The sequence below is a fragment of the Cydia strobilella genome, chromosome 25, assembly GCF_947568885.1.
Source record: "Cydia strobilella chromosome 25, ilCydStro3.1, whole genome shotgun sequence".
Classification (NCBI taxonomy): domain Eukaryota; kingdom Metazoa; phylum Arthropoda; class Insecta; order Lepidoptera; family Tortricidae; genus Cydia; species Cydia strobilella.
Window position 1 is genome coordinate 1,258,694 of NC_086065.1, and position 24,305 is coordinate 1,282,998.

The window sequence follows — 24,305 nt, forward strand, 5'->3', positions numbered from 1 at the left end:
CCTGGACCTACACCTAGAACAAGCGTTACCACCAGCTGGTGACCGCTGGAATACCGACTACTTCTACTGGTAACGTCAAACCGACCTGACCTGCCACCACGTAAGACCTGGACCTACACCTAGAGCAAGCATTACCACCAGCTGGTGACCGCTGGAATACCGACTACTTCTACTGGTAACGTCAAACCGACCTGACCTGCTACCACGTAAGACCTGGACCTACACCTAGAGCAAGCGTTACCACCAGCTGTTGACCGCTGGAATACCGACTACTTCTACTGGTAACGTCAAACCGACCTGACCTGCCACCATGTAAGACCTCGACCTACACCTAGAGCAAGCGTTACCACCAGCTGGTGACCGCTGGAATACGGCTGGAATACCGACTACTTCTACTGGTAACGTCAAACCGACCTGACCTGCCACCACGTAAGACCTGGACCTACACCTAGAGCAAGCGTTACCACCAGCTGGTGACCGCTGGAATACTGACTAGAATTAGACCAAGACCAAGAAAAGTAAGCAACGATTTTGTTAGCACACGCAGTGCAAGTGTTATTTATACGTCATAATTTCATAGAAGTTTGGCGTTTAAAATAACACTTGCACTGTCAAAATCGTTGCTTACTTTTCTTGGTCTAACTCTAAATGTGTGCAACTTAAAATCCTATTTTACTAATATTAGAAACACAGAAATATGATTGCAAAACTCTTATTACAACGGAATAAGATTGATTTTTATGTTATTTCCGGAAACATCCAATTTCCAAAATTACCCGAATTCACCTCTCAACCCTCTAACCCACATATCTCTATAAGTACAGTTCGGTATAATTAAAACTCGTTTATAAAATCTTATTGTTTATTCGTAATAAACATAAATCAGACAAACAACGAATGTTCTCGATCAGTCTCCGTCAGATCACTTATCAAAACATTGTTTTATTATTACTAAAAAAATTACAGTTTAATTTTAGTACAAAACTGGAACAGTCGGCATCAGATAAATCGGAGCGGCCGAGGTGCTCATAAATATTTGAACACGCACTCTAGCGCATTGACAATAGACGCGTGTTCAGATATTTGTGAGTACTTTGGCCGCTCTCATATACCTGATGGCTGTACCAAAGCAGGATCATTGTATACTAAGTAAGTTTGACCAATCGTGAATCAAACTGAAATTGTTTTGATGATTACTTTATTTTAATAATTACAAATTATCAAACATGTAAGTATTCTTATTTTTAACTGATCAACCTATTAAAAAAAAAACCTGTTATAGTATGAATTTTCTCAAATGATTTTTACGCCTAAGACCCTAATCTGTTAAACAAAAGCCATTGTTTCTTTTATGTAGAGGCGCCTTAGTCGCGTGCCAAGCACGTGCCAAAGCAACCATGTCGTTAAAAAGCAACTATTGTGATGGTATTAAGATTCAAAATGTCAGCTCATTCTGAGATACGAGTTTGGGTAATGAAGGACGATCGGTTGCCTGTGTGGCCTCAGAATACAGAGCTGTTACATAAATTTGAACCATATAAATAGGACGGTAAAATTTCTTTTAAAACGAATTTGTTCCCGTTCAGTCGGTAGCGGTAGCATTGGTAGCCGCTGAACAAAAGAAACAAAGGCTTTTGTTTAACAGATTAGGGTGTGAGGCGTAAAAATCATTTGAGAAAATTTATACTATACAGTGAGCAGCAGAAGTTGCTAAGCGAGCGAGGTGTTCAAAATTATCTTGACACGCTCTTATTCTCTTAACAATAAAGTCGCGTCAAGATAATTTTGAACACCTCGCCCGCTTAGCAACTATTGCTGTGTACATCATACAGGTAAGTACAAAATGCTTTACACATTCTTTCTCGAACCAACCATAGATACAAACAAAAATCTAAGCGCTAACTAATTATCATTCTAGAATTTTATTATGCTCATCACATTACAGTCTGGCAAAAAAGAGTAGAAATTAAAAAGTGGCAACACTGTAGTGTCGTCCCTTTCAAATCAATTTAAGAAAAACGGGACGACACTACAGTGTTGCCCTTTTTTAATTTCTGCTCTTTCTTGCCAGACTAAAAAAAAAACATGCTTATGAAAATGCCTCTATTTCTTTAATATATTATAATATTAATACAGCAATCAGTGTTGGCCGTAATTGTTAATTTTAATTAACCATTGATCAATTTTATTAACCATTAGTTCCGCCATTAACTAATTGCATTAAAGTTAATTCGGATTAAAGTTAATTCGGATTAAATTTTTGAGACGTTAATGGCCATTGAAGTTAATTCGGATTAACTTTAATTCGGATTAACTTCAATGGCCATTAAAGTTTCAAAAAATTAATTAGAATTACTCTCAATTGCATTAACGTCTAATAAAATTACATTCGTGATATTTTAAAATGAGACAGCAAAATGACCCTGACTGAACCCTGGCAGTAGTAGCAGTACCTACCTACTCCTTAGTAGAATTCTGGTTTGGTGCAACACAGACATACGCGGTTTTGGTCATTTAAATCGTCTTGATGAGCACTTCGGAGAGCCGTACCCATGATAGAGCTGATGCTGAACCCTGGCAGTACCTAATGGATCTAAGGTTTGGTGCAACATAGGCACACGCTGTTTTAGTCATCCGACTCGTCTTGATGAGCACTTCGGAGAGCCATACCCATGATAGAGCTGATGCTGAACCCTGGCAGTACCTAATGGATCTAAGGTTTGGTGCAACATAGGCACACGCTGTTTTAGTCATCCGACTCGTCTTGATGAGCACTTAGGAGAGCAGTACCCATGATAGAGCTGATGCTGAACCCTGGCAGTACCTAGTGGATCTAAGGTTTGGTGCAACATAGGCACACGCTGTTTTAGTCACCCGACTCGTCTTGATGAGCACTTAGGAGAGCAGTACCCATAATGGAGCTGATGCTGAACCCTGGCAGTACCTAGCGGAACTAAGGTTTGGTGCAACATAGGCACACGCTGTTTTAGTCATCCGACTCGTCTTGATGAGCACTTAGGAGAGCAGTACCCATGATAGAGCTGATGACTGAAACAGCGTGTGCCTATGTTGCACCAAACCTTAGATCCACTAGGTACTGCCAGGGTTCAGCATCAGCTCTATCATGGGTACCGCTCTCCTAAGTGCTCATCAAGACGAGTCGGGTGACTAAAACAGCGTGTGCCTATGTTGCACCAAACCTTAGATCCACTAGGTAGTGCCAGGGTTCAGCATCAGCTCTATCATGGGTACTGCTCTCCTAAGTGCTCATCAAGACGAGTCGGATGACTAAAACAGCGTGTGCCTATGTTGCACCAAACCTTAGATCCACTAGGTACTGCCAGGGTTCAGCATCAGCTCTATCATGGGTACTGCTCTCCTAAGTGCTCATCAAGACGAGTCGGGTGACTAAAACAGCGTGTGCCTATGTTGCACCAAACCTTAGATCCACTAGGTACTGCCAGGGTTCAGCATCAGCTCTATCGTGGGTACTGCTCTCCTAAGTGCTCATCAAGACGAGTCGGATGACTAAAACAGCGTGTGCCTATGTTGCACCAAACCTTAGATCCATTAGGTACTGCCAGGGTTCAGCATCAGCTCTATCATGGGTACGGCTCTCCGAAGTGCTCATCAAGACGATTTAAATGACCAAAACCGCGTATGTCTGTGTTGCACCAAACCAGAATTCTACTAGGTAGTAGGTAGGTACTGCTACTACTGCCAAGGTTCAGTCAGGGTCATTTTGCTGTCTCATTTTAAAATATCACGAATGTAATTTTATTAGACGTTAATGCACTTGAGAGTAATTCTAATTAATTTTTTGAAACTTTAATGGCCATTGAAGTTAATCCGAATTAAAGTTAATCCGAATTAACTTCAATGGCCATTAACGTCTCAAAAATTTAATCCGAATTAACTTTAATCCGAATTAAATGGCTAATGGTTAATGGCCATTAACCTTTTTAATTGTTAATTTTTAATGGTTAATGGCATTAGCGTTCGGCCAACACTGACAGCAATTATGGTTTCAAAACAATGGGTGATTCCTAGATGAAGTTGTTACCACTGGTAACTGTTGGGTTATTTTTTCTCATTTGTTACTACACTACTGCTAGTAATAATCAAAGTAATAGTTGGTGGTAATAGGGTAGTTGACACATGTTGAATTTTATAACTAAATCTGGTTAAATAGATAGAAAATGAGCAATTTATCATGATACCTTCTGACTGCATTTGTAATCACAGTGGCTACACTGAAATGGCTTCGTCCCAGTATGTATCATCAGGTGTCTTTGTAAGTCTGACTTCTGACTGCATTTGTAATCACAGTGGCTACACTGAAATGGCTTCGTCCCAGTATGTATCATCAGGTGTCTTTGTAAGTCTGACTTCTGACTGCATTTGTAATCACAGTGGCTACACTGAAATGGCTTCGTCCCAGTATGTATCATCAGGTGTCTTTGTAAGTCTGACTTCTGACTGCATTTGTAATCACAGTGGCTACACTGAAATGGCTTCATCCCAGTATGTGTCATCAGGTGTCTTTGTAAGTCTGACTTCTGACTGCATTTGTAATCACAGTGGCTACACTGAAACGGCTTCGTCCCAGTATGTATCATCAGGTGTCTTTGTAAGTCTGACTTCTGACTGCATTTGTAATCACAGTGGCTACACTGAAATGGCTTCATCCCAGTATGTGTCATCAGGTGTCTTTGTAAGTCTGACTGCATTTGTAATCACAGTGGCTACACTGAAATGGCTTCGTCCCAGTATGTATCATCAGGTGTCTTTGTAAGTCTGACTTCTGACTGCATTTGTAATCACAGTGGCTACACTGAAATGGCTTCATCCAAGTATGTGTCATCAGGTGTCTTTGTAAGTCTGACTTCTGACTGCATTTGTAATCACAGTGGCTACACTGAAATGGCTTCGCCCCAGTATGTTTCATCAGGTGTATTGATAAGTTTGACTTCCGACTGCATTTGTAATCACACTGGCTACACTGAAATGGCTTCGTCCCAGTATGTATCATCAGGTGTCTTTGTAAGTCTGACTTCTGACTGCATTTGTAATCACAGTGGCTACACTGAAATGGCTTCGTCCCAGTATGTATCATCAGGTGTCTTTGTAAGTCTGACTTCTGACTGCATTTGTAATCACAGTGGCTACACTGAAATGGCTTCGTCCCAGTATGTATCATCAGGTGTCTTTGTAAGTCTGACTTCTGACTGCATTTGTAATCACAGTGGCTACACTGAAATGGCTTCGCCCCAGTATGTATCATCAGGTGTCTTTGTAAGTCTGACTTCTTACTGCATTTGTAATCACAGTGGCTACACTGAAATGGCTTCGCCCCAGTATGTTTCATCAGGTGTATTGATGTCTGACTTCTGACTGCATTTGTCATCACAGTGGCTACACTGAAATGGCTTCGCCCCAGTATGTTTCATCAGGTGTATTGATAAGTTTGACTTCCGACTGCATTTGTAATCACAGTGGCTACACTGAAATGGCTTCGTCCCAGTATGTATCATCAGGTGTCTTTGTAAGTCTGACTTCTTACTGTATTTGTAATCACAGTGGCTACACTGAAATGGCTTCGCCCCAGTATGTATCACCAGGTGTTGTTGTAAGTTTGACTTCCGACTGCATTTGTAATCACAGTAGCTGCACGTAAAAGGTTTCTCGCCAGTATGTGTCCTTTCGTGTCGTCGTAAATTAAAACTTTTACTGCACTTGTACTCGCAATTACTACATTTGTAAGGTTATTTAACAGTGAGTATTCTCTGGTGCTTCCGGTTGTGCGTCTTCTGGTGACGTCGCAGGTTTGATTCAACACTGCATTTGAAATCACAGCCGCTACACTTTAATTGCAGAAACAAATTTTTGTACTGACGGAATGAAAAACAAGTCAACATGAGAATATTTATCATTGTAATTTTTACACGCTCTTACGATAAAACTGTTCTTTGCGTAAGTGGTTCGATGGAAAGGGACAGCGAATAATTTAGAGCAGCGCGGGGAGCGGGGAATCGACCAGCCCATTTAGGATTTTATATAGTAGAGTTTGATCCCTAATTTCGCGTATGATTTGAAGGGGCATAATATTATTTGAATTAAATTGTTTGCTCAGTAAAGTGGCGATGCCAGACTTTGACCATCATTTGTGGCTTTTGTATTGCTTTAAGACAATGGGATGAGTCCCATACAGACATTTGATCCTCAAAACAAACCTGATCGACTGATACCATTAAAAAAATTGCCAACTACCCTATTACAGTAAAACCAACTTACCGTTTGAACGCTAAAGACGTCAGCTGACCAGCGCGGCTGCAGCCCAATATCAACCTTCGTGCATTGAGATAAGATTCACAATGTAGCGCCGCACACATTTAATTTCAATACTAATAGGTTAATTTGCGTGTATGGTTGTAAACATAGAGAAATAAGTAAGTAGAGATTTTAACTCCATACATTAGTTCTCTTACCAAAACGCGGGTTATTTTCGTCAAGTAGTGGACTTTTCAGTACTTCTAGGTGACAATAGATGTCGCGGAGAACGAAAAGTCTAATGCTCAACAATTTTCAGCTAATATTATAACTGGATTAACCGGAACTCTATTTTCAACTCCTTGTAATATTAGTTGTAAATTGTCTTAGCAATAATTTCGTCAGTCGCGACTCGCGACATCTGGTGTCAAGTAGCGATACTGATAAATCCACAGAAATAAATATACCATAGAAGACGCAAATGCATCTACTTCGCGTGTCCGAACCCAGACCAAGCGTCGAGGTTGACCGTCGCTCTTTACAGTCCACGCGCGTCAGTTGTTGCAGCCGGACGTCCGTGAAAACTTAAAAACTGCTTCGTTGCGTGATAATTAATTGCAACAGCCCAAAATTGCGAGCACCCAAAGGCAAGAACATTTTCCTATCACAGATAAGTAATTTTAAAATTATATTATGTGTAAATTTTGTACGAAAAAGTCAGCACGCTTGGTTTCAATACAAATCGTGGTATTTGCGCCATCTAGCGTATATATTAAATCTGTAGATAAATCCACTACTTGACGTTAGATGCCGACTACCAAATAACCCGCATTTTGATAAGAAAACTGATGTATGGTCTATGGAGTTAGCATTAGCACTATCCTTAGTTATTTCTGTATGTTTGTAAAAGTGAATGTTTGTGTACAGGACTACAGGAGAGACACGTGTGGTTTAAACAGCGACAGGGTCCGGTCGCGGCAGCAGACCCCTGATGCTGAGGTCGTACACGACCTCCTCGATCTTCTTCACGTCGTATTTGAGAGCGTCGAACCGCTTGCGGAGGTGGTCGTTCTTCAGGTTTAGGAGTCTGCAAAAATATTTAGCATTAGCTTTTGCCCGCGACTTCGTCTGCGTGGAATTAGTAATCTGGGTACTTTAACTTTTAAACAAATCTGCTTTTAAATCCATCCTTTTTTTTTCAACCCCAATTTAGTCCACTCGATAAATTTTCACTCCAAGTTTTACACCCTTAGGATATGATCTCGGGGATAAAAATTATTCTATATCCTTTCCCCATAGCTAAACCATCCCCATACCAAGTTGCATCTAAATCGGTTTATAATTTATTTATTTATTGCATCCATGGTTTACATGTTGGTACATACATAGTAGGTTTCAGATGGATCCTGGTAGGGCACAGCAATAGTCTTAAATCTAAAGCATGCTAGGTATTAGTATTAATGTTATCATTATATAAATTAGGTCTTATAACAATGGTTAAGAGATTGTAATTTAAAATTATATTGCATCTTGGAGATATTATTGATATAAGCGGACCCCAGGCTCCCATGAGCCGTGGCAAAATGCCGGGATAACGCGAGGAAGATGAGTTATTCAGTGCCCTAAGTGAGGAGTATCACCTGAAGCCCGCGTTGAGCTCCATGACGAACTTGGAGATCTGCAGCGGCCGCGCGTAGTCGCCGCGCGTCACGGCGTTCACCGCCAGCCGCGACTACCAACACCATCAAACAGAATTACTTGTTGCATTACTATACAGAGTGGCTAATAAATAAGTGCATTCCCGTTGCCAGGGAGGTTATGGGATTATACTGAGCAACTTTTACTATGGGACCAACCCCGAAATCGCGAAAAAAATTTAAATTTTTCATACATTTTCGCTGGGGTCCATTTTTTTTATTATATTCCTTTCTTTTAATATTGATATTTGTTACTTAAGAAGAAATATTATTTTTTGTCCATTCTTTCGATTGGCATCATAAAAATACGGGTGACTTTTTTTTCACATTTAAGTCGGTTCGATTCCCAGACGAAGCAAATATTTTTTTAGAAAATCTTTGAATGCAGTATTACTAACCTTTAAAAATAACATAGTCTTCTTTCAGCAAAGTATCCTATATAAGATATTTAAGGTACTTTCCCTTCATGTCCCATAGTCTTGGGACGCCCTATATACAAAAAAAAAGCAACAAACAAACTATCTATCAATATTAAGAGGGCCCGGCCCTCTGTCGCTGCAGCATTTTCCATTCCAGCCTATTCTGGGCTTTCGTTTTCACTTCCTGGTATCAAAGATAGATATAACTCCGTAATAGATGGATACAGTCTAAGGAAAAAACGTGCCTCGAAAATCAAGAAAATTTGATTCTCGTTCAGAGGGCGCTACTAGTTTTGGCCTACAGTCGTATAGATGGCGTTGACGGTTTCGTTTGTTACTTAACAATTTTAACGCATATCAGTGAAAGAACATGGATCAAAATCATAAAAATAATTAATGCAAATAAAAAAAATCATTTATCTATATTTAAATACATTCTATCGTATTTTTATAAATCTTCATTTTTAGTTTTAAAGTGTGTCGACAGATGGCAGTGAATTTACTGGGGTTACAAAATTTACTATGACAGTACCGCTCTAGTATAAGTTACTCTATGCTGGTATGAATGGCTACAGCACCATTCTTTTATCCGTGTCATGTATCTATGTGTGTGTTCTAGGTGTTCCTCTTTCTCTTCCTTTCTCAATTCTACCCTCCAGTATAATTTAGTTTAGCCTATATGTATGTGAACAGGGAGTTATGGCAAATTCTAGGGGAGGCCTTTGCCAAAGGGCAGACTGACAATGAAAACGTCCCGGATGTCAGAAACACAAATTAGAATAAGTGAAATATATATATAAAGATGTTTTTTTATTGTTAAAAATAAGTCAGTAATAAAGGCTTTATCTATTTTATTTATATGTATGTGACCTATACATTTAGCTCTACGTTTTTCAATGGCGTGCATTATTTGTCTTTTCTCTTTTGCCTTCTCTAGAACTTCATGGTTGGTGTGCTTTTCTGTCCAGCTGATTTTGAGCATCCTGCTCCAACACCACATTTCGAATGCTTCCAGGCGACGGCGGTCTTCAAAACAAACAAACAGGTTCAAAAAATATAAAACTCACCAGTTCAGTGCACATCTGCAGTAGACCGACCAGGTAATCTTCCACGTCCAGGTGAAAGCCTTCTTTCTCCTCCACTGCACTAACTGAAAAATATTGCGCAAAATGTGATTGTCATAATTGAAATAATAACTTTTATAAAAACCGGCCAAGTGCGAGTCAGACTCGCGCACGAAGGGTTCCGTACCATTAAGCTCAAAAACGGCAAAATCACGTTTGTTGTATGGTAGCCCCACTTAAATATTTATTTTATTCTGTTTTTAGGGTTCCGTACCCAAAGGGTAAAAACGGGACCCTATTACTAAGACTCCGCTGTCCGTCTGTCTGTCACCAGGCTGTATCTCATGAACCGTGATAGCTAGACAGTTGAAATTTTCACAGATGATGTATTTCTGTTGCCGCTATAACAACAAATACTAAAAACAGAATAATATAAATATTTAAATGGGGCTCCCATACAACAAACGTGATTTTTTTGGTGTTTTTTTTCCGTAATGGTACGGAACCCTTCGTGCGCGAGTCCGACTCGCACTTGGCCGGTTTTTAGTATTTGTTGTTATAGTGGCAACAGAAATACATCATCTGTGAAAATTGCAACTGTCTAGCTATCACGGTTCATGAGATACAGCCTGGTGACAGACGGACAGCGAAGTCTTAGTAATAGAAATAAATAAAGAACTTTTGTATAAAATAAAATTTCCTTGAGGTGTACTTACTGCCGAGCACATCAGCCACTGTCTCATGTGTGGCCAGGATGCCTTTCTCCAGCCATATGGTCAGTGATATGAGGAAGCAGTAGCGTTGGGTCATGAAGCGCCAGTGGTCGTGGTACCTGCGGAATTTTATCACGAATTAAATGCTATTTTAAGTAAAGTATGCAAATGTCATATTCTAAAGAAAAAATCGATGACTGCCCGAATATTTCAGGTCTCTAAAGTATTTAGTTGCAAAGAAAGTATTTACAATAGTGTCTTAGGTGGTAAGTGACAATTAGCTCCATGCATGAATTTATTTTTATTTTTGGATTCATAATTTATATCGTTGTAACACCGGAAATGATAAAAATACTTTTGTAAACCTTAACATTATTTTATTAAAAAAATATTTAAAATGTTGAAAATTTTTGAGCGGTTGAAACGCTCACAATTTTTGGCGCGAATTCGACAGAGCGTGATGACGTCACACGTTGGGCGGTCCAACTGACGTTTACTACTAATGACACTAATCTGTCGAACGCGTGACGTCACGTGGCGTTCGAGCGTTTCGCTCACTAGCTTTTCGCGGGCAAATTTTTGTACTTTTTATTTATAATTTTAAGTAATTAAATGGTAATTTAAAAACGGAAATGCATTTATAACATGATATAACGGTAACAAACATCCGAATAAAACATATTTCGTTCAAATATAAACTTCATGCATGAGGCTAATTGGTTGCTTATTCTGCTATTTGTACTATACAGCTTGTGCTACAATGTGCTTAAGAATGTCAAAGAGGAAAACAACCATTGGTTCAAACCCTACACCTCTGATCCAAGAAGATTTGTGACCTTTTGCTGTCACAGAGTGTATTCCCATTTTTCCCCGCCCTACGTGACCGCCGCCACACGAGGCGGGGACAAGTGGGAATTATTTATATAAATGCACCTATCCATATCCATGCCCGGAAGGGACAAATGGGAATACACATATATTATTAGTTATTAGATATCTATTCATAATTCTGTACATAGTATTTTTATGTATTCTGAGATAGCTAATGTGAATACTATACATAGTATCAAAGATAGATATAACTCCGTAATAAATGGATACAGTCTAAGGAAAAAACGTGCCTCGAAAATCAAGAAAATTTGATTCTCGATCAGAGGGCGCTACTAGCTTTGGCCTACTGTCGTATAGATGGCGTTGACGGTTTCGTTTGTTATTTAACAATTTTAAAGCATATCAGTGAAAGAACATGGGTCAAAATCATAAAAATTATTAATGCAAATAAAAAAAATCATTTATCCATATTTAAATACATTTTATCGTATTTTTGTAAATCTTCATTTTTAGTTTTAAAGTGTGTCAATAGATGGCAGTGAATTTACTGTGGTTACAAAATTTACTATGACAGTACCGCTCTATCTTATTATATCCTCTTTGATAGTATCCTTAGGTATCTATTGCAAACTTAGTGTAGGATGTGAACCTAATTTGTAAAGAGTAAAAAATCACACCAGAACCCCCAGAGGTATAGGCCTGTTCCAGAATTTTTCACATCTCTTGATCTTGCGCCTCCCATACCCAGTTGGCCCCCGCCACCTTAACTATGTTGTCAGCCCAGCGTGCCATCTTCATTTTCTTTTCCCATCTGGACCTATCCTAGCTGTTGCTTGTAAGGTCTACTCTCGTCCTGGAGTCTGGCAACATGGCCAGCCCATCTCCATTTTGTTTCTGGGCCTGGCTTAGTGCATCTATAACCTTAGTCTTGTTTCTGATTATAGAAAAAATAAGAGATACCAACTTGTAGTAATCTGTAGCCGGCACTGTCTCCCGCAGCTTGGCGTAGCCGGCGCGGGCCTTCTCAAACAGCTCTCGAGCGTGCTGGCAGGCCGGGGCAACTGGAATTAGTTTATGTACGAACAATGTTGAAGATAGATATAACTCCGTAATAGATGGATACAGTCTAAGGAAGAAACGTCGAAAATGAAGAAAATTTGATTCTCAATCAGATGGCGCCACTACCTTTGGCCTACTCTCGTGTAGATGGCGTTGACGGTTTCGTTTGTTATTTAACAGTTTTGAATATTTGTTGTTATAACGGCAACAGAAATACATCATCTGTGAAAATTTCAACTGTCTATTTATCACAGTTCATGAGATACTGCCTGGTGACAGACAGACGGACAGTGGAGTCTTAGTGCCGTATTTACCCTTTAGGTACGGAACCCTAAAAAACATTTCATTTCATAGAGGGCAAAGTAGAGGGCAAAAGAGGTAGAGGAAGAAGGAAGCTAGCCTGGATGGACAATATTAAAAGCTGGACTCATATTAACGACGCTGCCAACCTGAGCAGATTGGCACAGGCAGGCCTCCTTCACTCGCTCAAGGCCACGCGCTATATGCCTACCGCTCGGCGTATCGTCGACGATTCAACCGATAGAGGGCCGCCGAACGCCCGCCTGAGCGCTCGCCCGCGCGTTTCCCGCGCCTATGCTTCGAAATGCCGAAACCACAAAATTATTGTGCAGTAGATGGGTGTAAAAGTCAAAAAACAAAGGAAAATTTGTCGTATTTACCGAGTAGTATTTTAAATCTATCTTTATGAATTTTGTCATCATTTATTTCTTTGAACATAAGTAGGTAAATCGTAAATGAAGGAGTTTTTTGAGTCAGGTAATATAATTGTTGTTTTTAAATATTTGATTGACTAATAAAAAATATGGTTGATTCGCAACATTTGTTTTATTACAATAATAGCATAAGTAACAGTACAACCCTAGCGCATTCTTACGATGACGCGTTGGCACGTGACTCGCACGGCGAGCAAGGCAGTCTCGACTCTTTGTTCGCGTACTTATGGTACATTTCTTCTCGTCCTGAGCAGCAGGTATTATTATTAAGATTTTGTAGGCTATTATAGCGTAGGTATTTTCGCTTTTGTATGGGAATGATGTATCTGTTACGTAGTAACTATTTATTAATCTGTGGCACAGGATAGGAATAAGTTCCGAGAGATGGTCACCGACGTCCGATGAGGACATGGCACAAGAAGAAGAAGAAGATTTACCCTTTGGGTACGGAACCCTAAAAAACATTTCATTTCCTAAAGTGAGCTTTAGACTAGCAAGAACTTGCATGCAATTTACGTTACATTGCTGACTACTAAGCTAAACTGCACTCAAAATGTTTATCAGATACCGCAATGTAATGAAAATTGCATGCAAGTTCTTCCTAGTCTAAACCTCGCTTAAGACAGTTTCTTGTAGAAACGGGTATTTTATAAGGCAGAAAGAGGACTAAAATTAAACTTACTTCCGTCCTCACTGTGATGAATGACCTGCAGTATTGTGACCGCCTCCCGTGAGATTTGATCAACCTCCTTACATACTGTGCGGATAACCTAAAATTAATGAGAAAACACATGAAATACACCATAAACAAATAGCGACACAGTAAATTAAAACTTAAAAATATATATTGTACTAATTGTACAGCTTTTAACAGTCAAAAATAGTAATTTTATTGAAAAATCTAAGTTTTTATATGTAAGAATTTCGATTTCGATCTTACCTCCCGCAATTCTTGCTCTTCGTCAAGAGTTTTTTGAAACTCCGTAAAGATGGACGTTATTAAGTGATTATCACCCATTCTTAACGTTTTCTTACTTATAAGATGTAGTTAATATGTAAATAAACAAATGGATTGCAAACAACCAACCGGAACTGTACAATACAAGTGGTAGTGGTGCGGCGGCGGGGGAAGCGAGAGTTTGCGTTGCGTTTCGTTACACGCGACAAGATGTTAAAATGTAGCCAGCGCATTATACTAAAAAAGCTTAACCCAGAGGGTTCCTTTCTATAGTTGGTCAAACCAAATTGGCAGTAAATAAGAACAAAAAAAACTATACTCATTCTTTTCTTTCGGGTGCTAGTACTAGTGTAAGATAAAGATAGTATGATTATCTCTGTCTATGTTTGAAATAAGACAGTCCTTTGACAAACTATAGTTATTCGATTTGGAACCGTAATTCTTATTGCAGAAATGCGTTTTTGTTTTAAGTATGATGGCAAGTATGCTGCTGTTACAGACTATAGGATTAAAATCAAAGAATACAATAAGTATAGTTGGTCAAACCAATTTGTCAGTAACTAAAAAAAAAAAAAAACTATACTCATCCTTCTTATTGGGGTAGTACTAGTGTAAAACAAAGATAGTATGATTCTGTCTGTCTATGTTTGAAATGCGACAGTCCTTTGACAAACTATAGTTTTATTTTACTAGTAGAGAGTTGGTATTTGAAGCCCAATGTGCATGTACAATTATACACTTCATTTCAACTATTCGTAAAATATACAAATTTTAAGTAGCATTTCATAAGCCACTTGCACCATCTAGGGTTAGCCACTAACTCGGAGTTAACCGTCAACACAGGGTTAAATTGTTCTGGTAACTGGGCTTTACCAGTCAACCTCGAGTTAGTGGCTAACCCTGGATGGCGCTAGTAGCCCTTAGCAAAGCACATTTGGCATCAAATTTTAGAGCGGCTAGTGTTCTTTACAATTTGCGAAAAATAAAAAAAGATCTTCACATAAACAAAAACTTTATTATAACAAAATTAGCCCGGGGGCCACTTGAGCTGGCGGCCGCCGAGGATGTGAATATGGAGATGGTAGACGCTCTGGGCGCCGTTCTTGCCGTCGTTGATCACCAGACGGAAGCCAGACTCGTCCAGACCCTGCAGTGCAGCCACCTTGCGCGCCGCGATCAGGAGATGTCCTGAGGAATTCAATTTATTACAAATACAACCATTGAAGACCCTGGCCAGCTAGTTGTGTGACAACTTGACAAGCTATTTCAAAAATAACCTGTGTAATTATGAACATAGAATAAATTTTAGCCAAGTAAAACATATTTACCAAGTAACTGCTCATCAGAATCTTCGGCTTTGGATAGCTGAGCGATGGGCTTACGCGGGATCACCAGGATGTGCGTAGGAGCTTGCGGAGACACATCGTGGAAAGCAACGCACTGAAAATAATAAAAAATACAATTATGTAATCCCTAAGAATTCCGGTAAAAGGTTACACCTGGCAACACTGACCTGACCTTCAAATTAAGGACAATTTTCTGTATTGATATTGATGAATTTTCTTAACCCTTAAATGCATAATGATGTATATATGCATCGTATATTTGATGGTCCGTGGCTCAATATGCAGCTATCCAAAATCACATTTATTACTTTTATACAGCATGACACATCTATTTCAATTTATTAAAAAGTTATACAAAAAATCATGCATTTAAGGGTTAATTTCAAATTATTTCAACAATATATATTCATGTAATATTGAGATTAGTTAATACACTAAAAACGCAAAGGTTTGAGATAAACAGGCTAAACAGCTGACCCAAATGTCAAGAGCCGGTGAACGGATGTGAAAATCAGCAGGAATACAAAAATAAGTAAGCATATAAATAACGAAATAAATACCTGATCATCTTCGTAAACGAATTTCGTTGGAATCTCCTTCCTGAGAATTTTTCCAAAGATGGTATCGCCACCAGGGGCAGCAGATTGCGCGAGTTCGACCTCTCCACCCGCCATATTTCTTAAGTCTTTACTTTGTTTTTTTTATTTCTCGTTCTCGTTGACACTTGACAGGATGGCGCATTACGTTCCGTTCTACGATATTTAAAACGATATCAAAACTTTAAAAAGCTTATTTTAATTTAACACTATGTTTTTGATGTTAAAAGTGTTAAAACCTATTGAATAACTTAAATACAGCTTAAATAAGATCAGGGAAAATTAAACAAACAATAAACAGCTACCTAACTGTTTGCAGTTCATGAAAACATGAAAACCTATAATTCCTATAAATAAAACGAATTATTGCAAACAATAAGTAGATTGATATGATAAAGTTTTATCAGGTGTTTTCATTATCAATCTTAGTTATCAAGATTCACGGTGACTTGTTAAATCCATGTTTAATTAGAGCCAAAACAAGTATTCTACAAGTATCTGACAGTTTCAATGAATATTCAGGAGTTAAATTATCAGAATAATTTATTTTTAAATAATGGCTGCAATAGAAAGCAAAACGAATTCGAACAGAAATTGTTTTGGTGTTAAGCGCGAAGACTATATTTACGAGGACGATTTGGTATGTACCTAGGATTATCCTTAACTCATGCGCGAATGTGGAGTCTAGTTTGCTAATCAGCGAAATCGACTCCACACTCGCGTTCGCGGCTTCGCGCCGCGTAGTCTGGGGCGGACTTTAGATCCCTTAGGAAGCACCAATAAAGTACCTTGAGTATTGTACTAATGCGGTTGGCGTGTGTGTGACATTTTTGGTGAAGGTTATGGTTTTTATACCATCTATCTTTTCGTCGAACACTTTCCGCTGAATGGGACAGAGAAAGATATATTTTATAAATATGACAGTGTCCAAAAAAAGGAACATTTTACCATTTACTAATCCTTAAGCTTCCTCCACACTCGTGCGCGAATCGCGGCGCGTAGTGTGGAGCGCACTTTATAGGTAAAGATGGTCAAGAGTTAAACCATTATCTATCTTTGGTTAAACCTAGCTTCGATCCCGTATCTAATTTCTAGACTGACGTTTGCAACTTTACTTACCACCCCTAATATTGAATTCCCAATCATATCAAGTCACAAAAATAATGTAGGTATTGAATGTGTTTACAGTGTTACGTTTTCGACGAATTATACAATCCGCAAGCCCCTGTCCACTACGTGGTTGCGCCAAAGAAGCATATTCCGAGACTATGCCACGCTACAGATGAAGACGAGAAAATTCTTGGTAAGTTTACTAACAGCAAAACAACTGACTACCTAATGTTGGACCTTATTTCGTTGCAATAAGATTGGTGTTGTGGATGTAGATGTTGACTTTGGATGTCTTTTCTAGCGAAGAAGGCGTTTATAGCCGCGACCACGCGGAACTCGCTGAGTGCCGACTTACCGAGCCGATTATATCTAAGAAAACATTAAAGAATGTAAGAAATAATCCGCGGGCCTATCGCGAACCACGTTCGACGTGTTGCCTTGCACTCGCACTTGTAAATTCGTACGTAAGTGTGACTGGGAGGCAACACGTCCCGGTGGGCCCTCTGGTCGCGGCTTTATTGTAAATGTGATTTCAATAGCACACGATAGGGGTGGCGTCCAAACAACGTCCAAAGCGTTTGTTTGCTGCGCGTAAATACAAGGAAATAGCTTTATGATCTGACATTTTTGTCTTATTAGTTATTAGCGCCGTTAGTGCTGGTGCCCGTGTAGGTACCTATCCTTTAGGTATATACAGTACAACTGGTACAAGGTTACTTCATTAACATTAAATGTGTTTGCATACAGGCCACCTCCTTCTAGTCGCCCGGCGCGTGGCTCGGGACAAGCGTTTATGGGACGGTTTCCGTGTGGTAATAAATGAGGGAGACGCTGGGGCGGAACCCTGCTTCTGTGTGCAGGTGCTGGGCGGCCGGCAGATGACTTGGCCTTTTGGATGACTAAGACATTCTAACACAAATCAAAATTCCTCTATTCTATGGCTTGTGTAATAAAGTATTTTAATGAGAAAGGTGTTTTTATTGTACAGAGGCCGCGCTTGCATCTGAATATCAGTTTCATTGATCATCTAAATTGTGGCATCGCTATTTGTCTCACCGCACTGTCACGTCACAGAATATATAAAAAAATAAAATAAAAAATAAATCTATTATTTCAGGTCTTACAAACCCATATTTTAACACATTACAAAAATTACGAAAAGAAAAATAGAAAATAAAAAAATGAAAAATATAAAATAACATTAATAAAAATAACATTAATATATAACAGTACTAGGTACAGAAGATTCACTCCCTAACAAAACTGGATCACTCGATAATAAACATTTGACTTTCGCGGTAGGTAGTCTTGAACTTGATAGCCGACAAGTTACCTTTCGTTTGAAATATATGTTAAATGTGTATATTTGCAACTTCGCATGCGAACCAAAGCCTCCTATGTTTAGAAATAACGGAAAAATCATGGTCTCGGCGGAGACTCGAACTCGCGACTCCGAGATACCAACCTTCAAGAAAAGATATGTTTAGAAATAACGGAAAAATCATGGTCTCGGCGGAGACTCGAACTCGCGACTCCGAGATACCAACCTTCAAGAAAAGATCCGAGCGTACTCCGATCTCAAAGGCCGGCAACGTACAACCCTTCTGTTGTTACGGGTGCCCAAGGGCGCCAAGCCACCAACTAACCAAGCTGACTAAAGCCCTTGCTAGACGGTCGCCGACAAGCCCCTCCGACCGCGTGGTCTGGACGGACCGTGTAGACAGTTGTTTCCAACAAAATATCATATAAACATTACCAAGGTCAGATGGTCTGAAGGCTTGTTAGCGACTGTCTAGCACACGCAATTCTATCATATTCACCCAGCAACATCTATCGTAAGAGCGTTAAGGCACGTTAATGTACGTTCAAGTTGGAACCAGGTGACGTGTCTTAACTGCAGACGACGTGTTGAGACGTCGCCGCGTCATGTAGATTTGCGGTAGGCGACGAGTCGTCTGCTGCTCGGCAACGCGTCGCTGACATCGAATAGTTCAAATGGTATTTTATAGAAATACATAGAAACCAGTCGTGTCGCCCCGACACATCGCCGGATTCCAACTTCCAACTTGTACCTTTTTGCACGGATTATTACACTGCCCGTTTGTTTCAGGCCATCTCCTCATCGTCGCCAAAGACACTGCTATATTCCGGGGCCTCCACAAGACAGGCTACCATGTGGTGGTAGACGAGGACCATAGAACAGGGAAACTACGGACGCTCCATGTGTTCGGGCGCGCGCTGCAACACATGATATGGCCGACGGGGCCTGGAGCCCGGCTTTGATGTCACTATAGTTAGGTGGGTTAGGTTATAGGTTACACCGACTTTGACGTGACCATGTGTCGGTGTGCCACAATATACATACATACATACATACATATAATCACGCCTATTTCCCGGAGGGGTAGGCAGAGACCACGGATTTCCACTTGCTACGATCCTGACATACCTCTATCGCTTCCTTCACTTTCATAACATTCCTCATACACGCTCGCCGGTTTAGGGTGCTCTTGACCTGGCCTTTCTTCAGGATTTCCCCGATCTGATCAGAGAAAGTCCGCCGAGGTCTGCCTCTTCCAACTCCCGTTTCTACCTCTCCCTTATACACCACACAATACACAATATACGTATAAGCAGTGCCGGCCCGAGTCCTTGATCAGGGTATCAGGGTAGAGCGAAATCGGGTTTTGGCGCCCTTCGTTGAAGCTTTTTACTCAAAAGCAAAACGAACCGTATTTTGGGCCCGCGTCACACTCGCGTCTTTTAAAACTTATTTTTTTTTTCTCATTTGCCATTTTGGCGCCCCCCTTGCCATCCGGCGCCTAGAGCGGTCGGTCCACTCGCTCTACCCTAGATCCGGCCCTGCGTATAAGCATAATGATTTTGTAGCTGTTGGTACTCCTTAAATAATAAAAATACGTCATATTTTAATAAATAAGAATTTATACCACACTGACATAGCATATTAATTACTAATAAGCTACTTCCACACACTATAATTGCGTAAAAAGATTAAAAACCTAAGTATATTAGTCCGTCTGAGCTAACTTTGCACCAATTTATACAGAACAAAGTGAGCGAGTGTTATTATAAATAAACGTCATATTTTCATAGGAATTTATCATTTATGATGACATAGCTGCACTTTGTCATTGCAAATGTCATGCAAAGTGAGCTTGGTCTTATTTCAGTATATTCGAAGCGAATTTTGGAAAATAGTTTTCTCGTCCAAAAAAACTCATGTTTCTAAAAAATATCGAAAAATTCATTCCACTTTTCCTCTACAATTCAGAGGTCAGAGTAAAGATTCTATTCATAAATCTGTGCTTAGTTTAGAAAGCTAGTATCTTACAAAGACCAGCATAATTTCTTTATAGGTAAATATAGTCAGTAAAATGGTGTGTAAATAAAACATGACAGAATTATAACAAACTGAATTATATTAAATTACAATTACATAACATGAGCTTTATACAGCGCACACTAACGAATATGCAGATCACAGTCTTACACAGGTTATATATAGTTGGTCAAACCAATTTGTCAGTAAATAAGAAAAAAAAACTATACTCATCCTTTTCTTTTGGGTGCTAGTACAAGTGTAAGACAAAGATAGTATGATTCTCTCTGTCTATGTTTGAAATGAGACAGTCCTTTGACAAACTATAGTTATGGTTCTACTCAAAAAGTACCTCTCGTACATGTCGAAGCAACGTGCCATGGTTACTTCTAGTCTTATGGCATTTATTAACCATACACAAAGGGCCATAGGGCCATCTACCACGTACAATAATAATGTGACGTTTTCAAGCAAAAGGTACCACATTGTCGCTTACCATAAGGACATGGATTGAATCTAGGCAAGCGACAATGTGGTACCTTTTTTGAAATAAATCTATGAAAATGGATTATATCGCGTATATTGAATTTATACATCCCTACGTTTCGAACCCTTTACAGCGTTCGTGGTCAACGGGTGACCACGAACGGGTTCATAGTTTTATTTCATGAGTAACTATCGCGGTAACCGAAGACAATATTATGGTACCTTTTTGATTGAAAATGGCACAAACAGGCAACACTTGTCCTAATAAGGTTTACGAACAGTCAGGTGGGGGATGGTACAATAGAGAGGTGTTTAAATAAACTGTGGTACTGATGTCGCCTGGATGACGGGACAGAAGACAAGAAATAGTTGACTTACCTAATAATTAATCCTAGAATTTCTGCATTAATTAAATGTTGAATTTGTTACTTATTGGGTTGAAAAAAAACTGTATTAAGCAGAAAAACGTCAATTAAAAAAAAACTACTAATGGCGAGTTATTCCCACTAGTTACCATTGGCAAAGATAGATATAACTCCGTAATAGATAGATACAGTCTAAGGAAAAAACGTGCCTCGAAAATCAAGAAAATTTGATTCTCGTTCAGAGGGCGCTACTAGTTTTGGCCTACAGTCGTATAGATGGCGTTGACGGTTTCGTTTGTTATTTAACAATTTTAACGCATATCAGTGAAAGAACATGGGTCAAAATCATAAAAATAATTAATGCAAATAAAAAAAATCATTTATCTATATTTAAATACATTCTATCGTATTTTTATAAATCTTCATTTTTAGTTTTAAAGTGTGTCGACAGATGGCAGTGAATTTACTGGGGTTACAAAATTTACTATGACAGTACCGCTCTAGTATAAGTTACTCTATGCCAGTGGTAACAACTTGATGGTAACTAGCTGGAAAAACCCCTAATGGCTGACATGGCTGTGAAAGGCGAGGATGAAGTCCCGTCAAGACTATTTTTTGTTACTTTTTAATAAATAAATAATTATATTTTTAAGATTTTTCGTTTTAACAAAGATAGATAGAACTCCGTAATAGATGGATACAGTCTAAGGAAAAAACGTGCCACGAAAATCAAGAAAATTTGTATAGATAGATGGCGTCGACGGTTTCGTTTGTTATTTAACAATTTTAACGCATATCAGTGAAATCCCACATCCCAATTAATCCAGCTTTGATGATTTATTTCAAGATGTCACATTTCCCGAAAGTGCAATATAATTTGAACCTAAAATCGGAACGCTAAAGTAGAAATTCTATTGGCGCGTATGTGGTCGATAAATTATGCCTGGAAAAGGGTTAATCCGCCTCCTTTAGGTGCAACCAATGCGAGTCCCGCCCAATGTCCTTAATAAAAAACACTTCATTTTATGTCATTACTGCCCAATTCCGAAAAAGACGACAAAATTGACCTTAATTTAGAACATTGGGCAGGGCGTAGTTATATGAAACATAACACCGAAGTAGTCAAAATCGTAAGCTTCTTCATATTTACTATTATTGCATAGTAGGTAAGAAGAGGGCATACACAGTTATACACAATACGTCGTTTATAGGGAAAAAAATATCAGTGCCTTTTTAGTTACTTCCATATATTTTTTTCATCTGTGTGTGTGTAAGTTCATTCATTCATCGTTCTTTCCATTCACCTCTTCTCAAATTGCGACACCAATTTTAGTGTATTTCTCTAGTGTCAGTGCACAATAGCCTCTTAATTTATGTATATACATAGTATGTCCATTTGGGTATTTTATTTAAATAAATTATCAATCAAAATATTTTCCCCCACAAACTAATATTCTATTCTCAATCTAGTTCAAGTTTTCTAGGTAGTTAAGGAAAACTTGATTTTTATTTCCTTAGGACAAAATACACAAAAAACCTACTAGTTTAGTATATACCTAAATTGACATACTAGTAATTATATTTAATTACATAAATTAATTTAAATATTACATTGGCATATTTTATTTTATACACAATAAGTCTGGCAATTTTATATTTAGTGACATATTTTGTATTGGACCATGGCTTGTCCCGTATGAATACAATTACACAAATGTTATATTTATATTTACATATATTTCAATTATTATATACATGTTTAATAAATGAATGAGATTGTATAAAATTGTAAAATAGTCAATATTATCTAAATGCACGACATGTTACTTATAATTTAGTAAATTAAAATTTAAACAACTCACAGTTGCATTCTCACAAAATTTGTCTAACGATCGAATATATCGACCAAATTTATAAGCAAAAAGTTATCAATCGGAGAAAGTTATAAGGAATACGGGTAAGTTTGGTCGCGTGGTAAGTGTAACTGGCCTTCAAACCGGGGCAGTTTTACTTACACAATGATTGATTAGTCTGTGGGGTAACACGACCTTTCGAGCGCTCTCGGTTCCATTCGACTCAGCGTTGCCACTTAGGTTTGGCAAACTTGATGTTCCTTTGCGTACACAACCACAGATCAGATAATTACTTGAAATTTGATAACTCTAAATAGCTGAAAGGGATAGTGCCATACAGTTGAAAGGGACAACATGATTCGTCTCTGATTCGCTGTCAAACGTCGGTTTTGTAGTACTATTATTTATTCAGTGGTTTAGTGCGACTTCAAACATTTGCCACTAAACGCAAGTAGCAAGTACCATATGTGTAAACAGGTCTCAATGTAAAGGCCAGCCACACTAATCCCGCTGCCACGCTTAAAGCTCGTTCACAATATTATTAGGTAACCCCAAATTAAAAATAGGAACCTTAAAAGAAAAATTGAAAGAAATATTGTTAGATAAATTCGATAACTCCATAAAACAATAGTAGTAAGTACTTATCCATAATGTATACAGCGCCACTAGCCACCTGTATTTTTACGAGTTGTTAGTTTAAAATAAAACATAGTTATTAGTGTAAGGTAGATTTTTAAGCACCGCTGTACTCCTGTCCCGCGCCCGCGCCACCAGCGATGGCTCACTTATCCAATGTCCACTTATAATATACCTATAGGTACTTGATAAAAAAAGGACTACGCTGGGACGGTAGGACAGTGCAAAAATTATGTACCTGCTTTTGATGTATAAAAGAGCGAGCTCATCGCCAACAAACTGCTCCGCAGTTTGGCGAAACATTGTATTATGGTGCACATGTTGTATTTTCCATGTTATTATCAATAAAAAAAGAATAAAATAAAAAAACACGGAGACATCCGATTCTTTGCAGGAACTGTTTATTGCAGGATCCGACTTAGTGGCAACAGTATTTCAATGCACGCGTTCACACAAGCGTTCCTACGGTTTGCGGTGATTCTGACTATCAAAAATTTAAGTTTGATAATCCTGTTACCACAAACGTGTTTTGTGGTAACAGGACGATCTATTTCAGCTCTCAAATTCATTAGGAACGATTTTTCCCAGACTTAAGAATTCTTTTCACAATCGATAACTCTTTCTTATAAGTACTATAAGTGATATTATACCTATAGGAGTTTAGAACTAAAATCAGATATTATAGGTTACTAAAATTTCTCTATTCAAATAGAGAGGCAAATGTTACTTTTTCTCAGGCTGTATTAAAAGGAAAGGTATGGAGAATAGCGCAGCAGTTTTTACAGTTAGCGCACAAGGTGTCGAGGGTGATCATTTTGCTTCCTCAGA

The 24,305-nt window shown here is 38.8% G+C and overlaps 3 protein-coding genes across 3 annotated transcripts; 1 reads left to right on the forward strand and 2 right to left on the reverse strand.

Moving 5' to 3' along the window:
* Positions 1 to 3,733: 3,733 nt before the first annotated feature.
* LOC134752712 (translin) lies at positions 3,734 to 13,887 on the reverse strand. The gene is made up of 7 exons (XM_063688397.1): positions 13,728 to 13,887; positions 13,470 to 13,557; positions 11,959 to 12,055; positions 10,167 to 10,282; positions 9,454 to 9,536; positions 7,911 to 8,002; positions 3,734 to 7,357 (listed from the first exon to the last, which is right to left on the reverse strand). The coding sequence occupies exons 1-7, from the start codon at positions 13,803 to 13,805 to the stop codon at positions 7,222 to 7,224; spliced, it is 690 nt and encodes a 229-aa protein (XP_063544467.1). The 5' UTR covers positions 13,806 to 13,887; the 3' UTR covers positions 3,734 to 7,221.
* An 853-nt stretch (positions 13,888 to 14,740) lies between these two features.
* Positions 14,741 to 15,809, reverse strand: LOC134752566 (adenosine 5'-monophosphoramidase HINT1). The gene is made up of 3 exons (XM_063688235.1): positions 15,652 to 15,809; positions 15,074 to 15,185; positions 14,741 to 14,933 (listed from the first exon to the last, which is right to left on the reverse strand). Exons 1-3 carry the CDS (start codon positions 15,763 to 15,765, stop codon positions 14,773 to 14,775), a joined length of 387 nt encoding a protein of 128 aa, XP_063544305.1. The 5' UTR covers positions 15,766 to 15,809; the 3' UTR covers positions 14,741 to 14,772.
* A 391-nt stretch (positions 15,810 to 16,200) lies between these two features.
* Positions 16,201 to 19,101, forward strand: LOC134752896 (adenosine 5'-monophosphoramidase HINT1-like). Its single transcript, XM_063688675.1, has 3 exons — positions 16,201 to 16,327; positions 16,876 to 16,990; positions 18,908 to 19,101. Exons 1-3 carry the CDS (start codon positions 16,244 to 16,246, stop codon positions 19,078 to 19,080), a joined length of 372 nt encoding a protein of 123 aa, XP_063544745.1. The 5' UTR covers positions 16,201 to 16,243; the 3' UTR covers positions 19,081 to 19,101.
* The last annotated feature ends 5,204 nt before the right edge of the window (positions 19,102 to 24,305 follow it).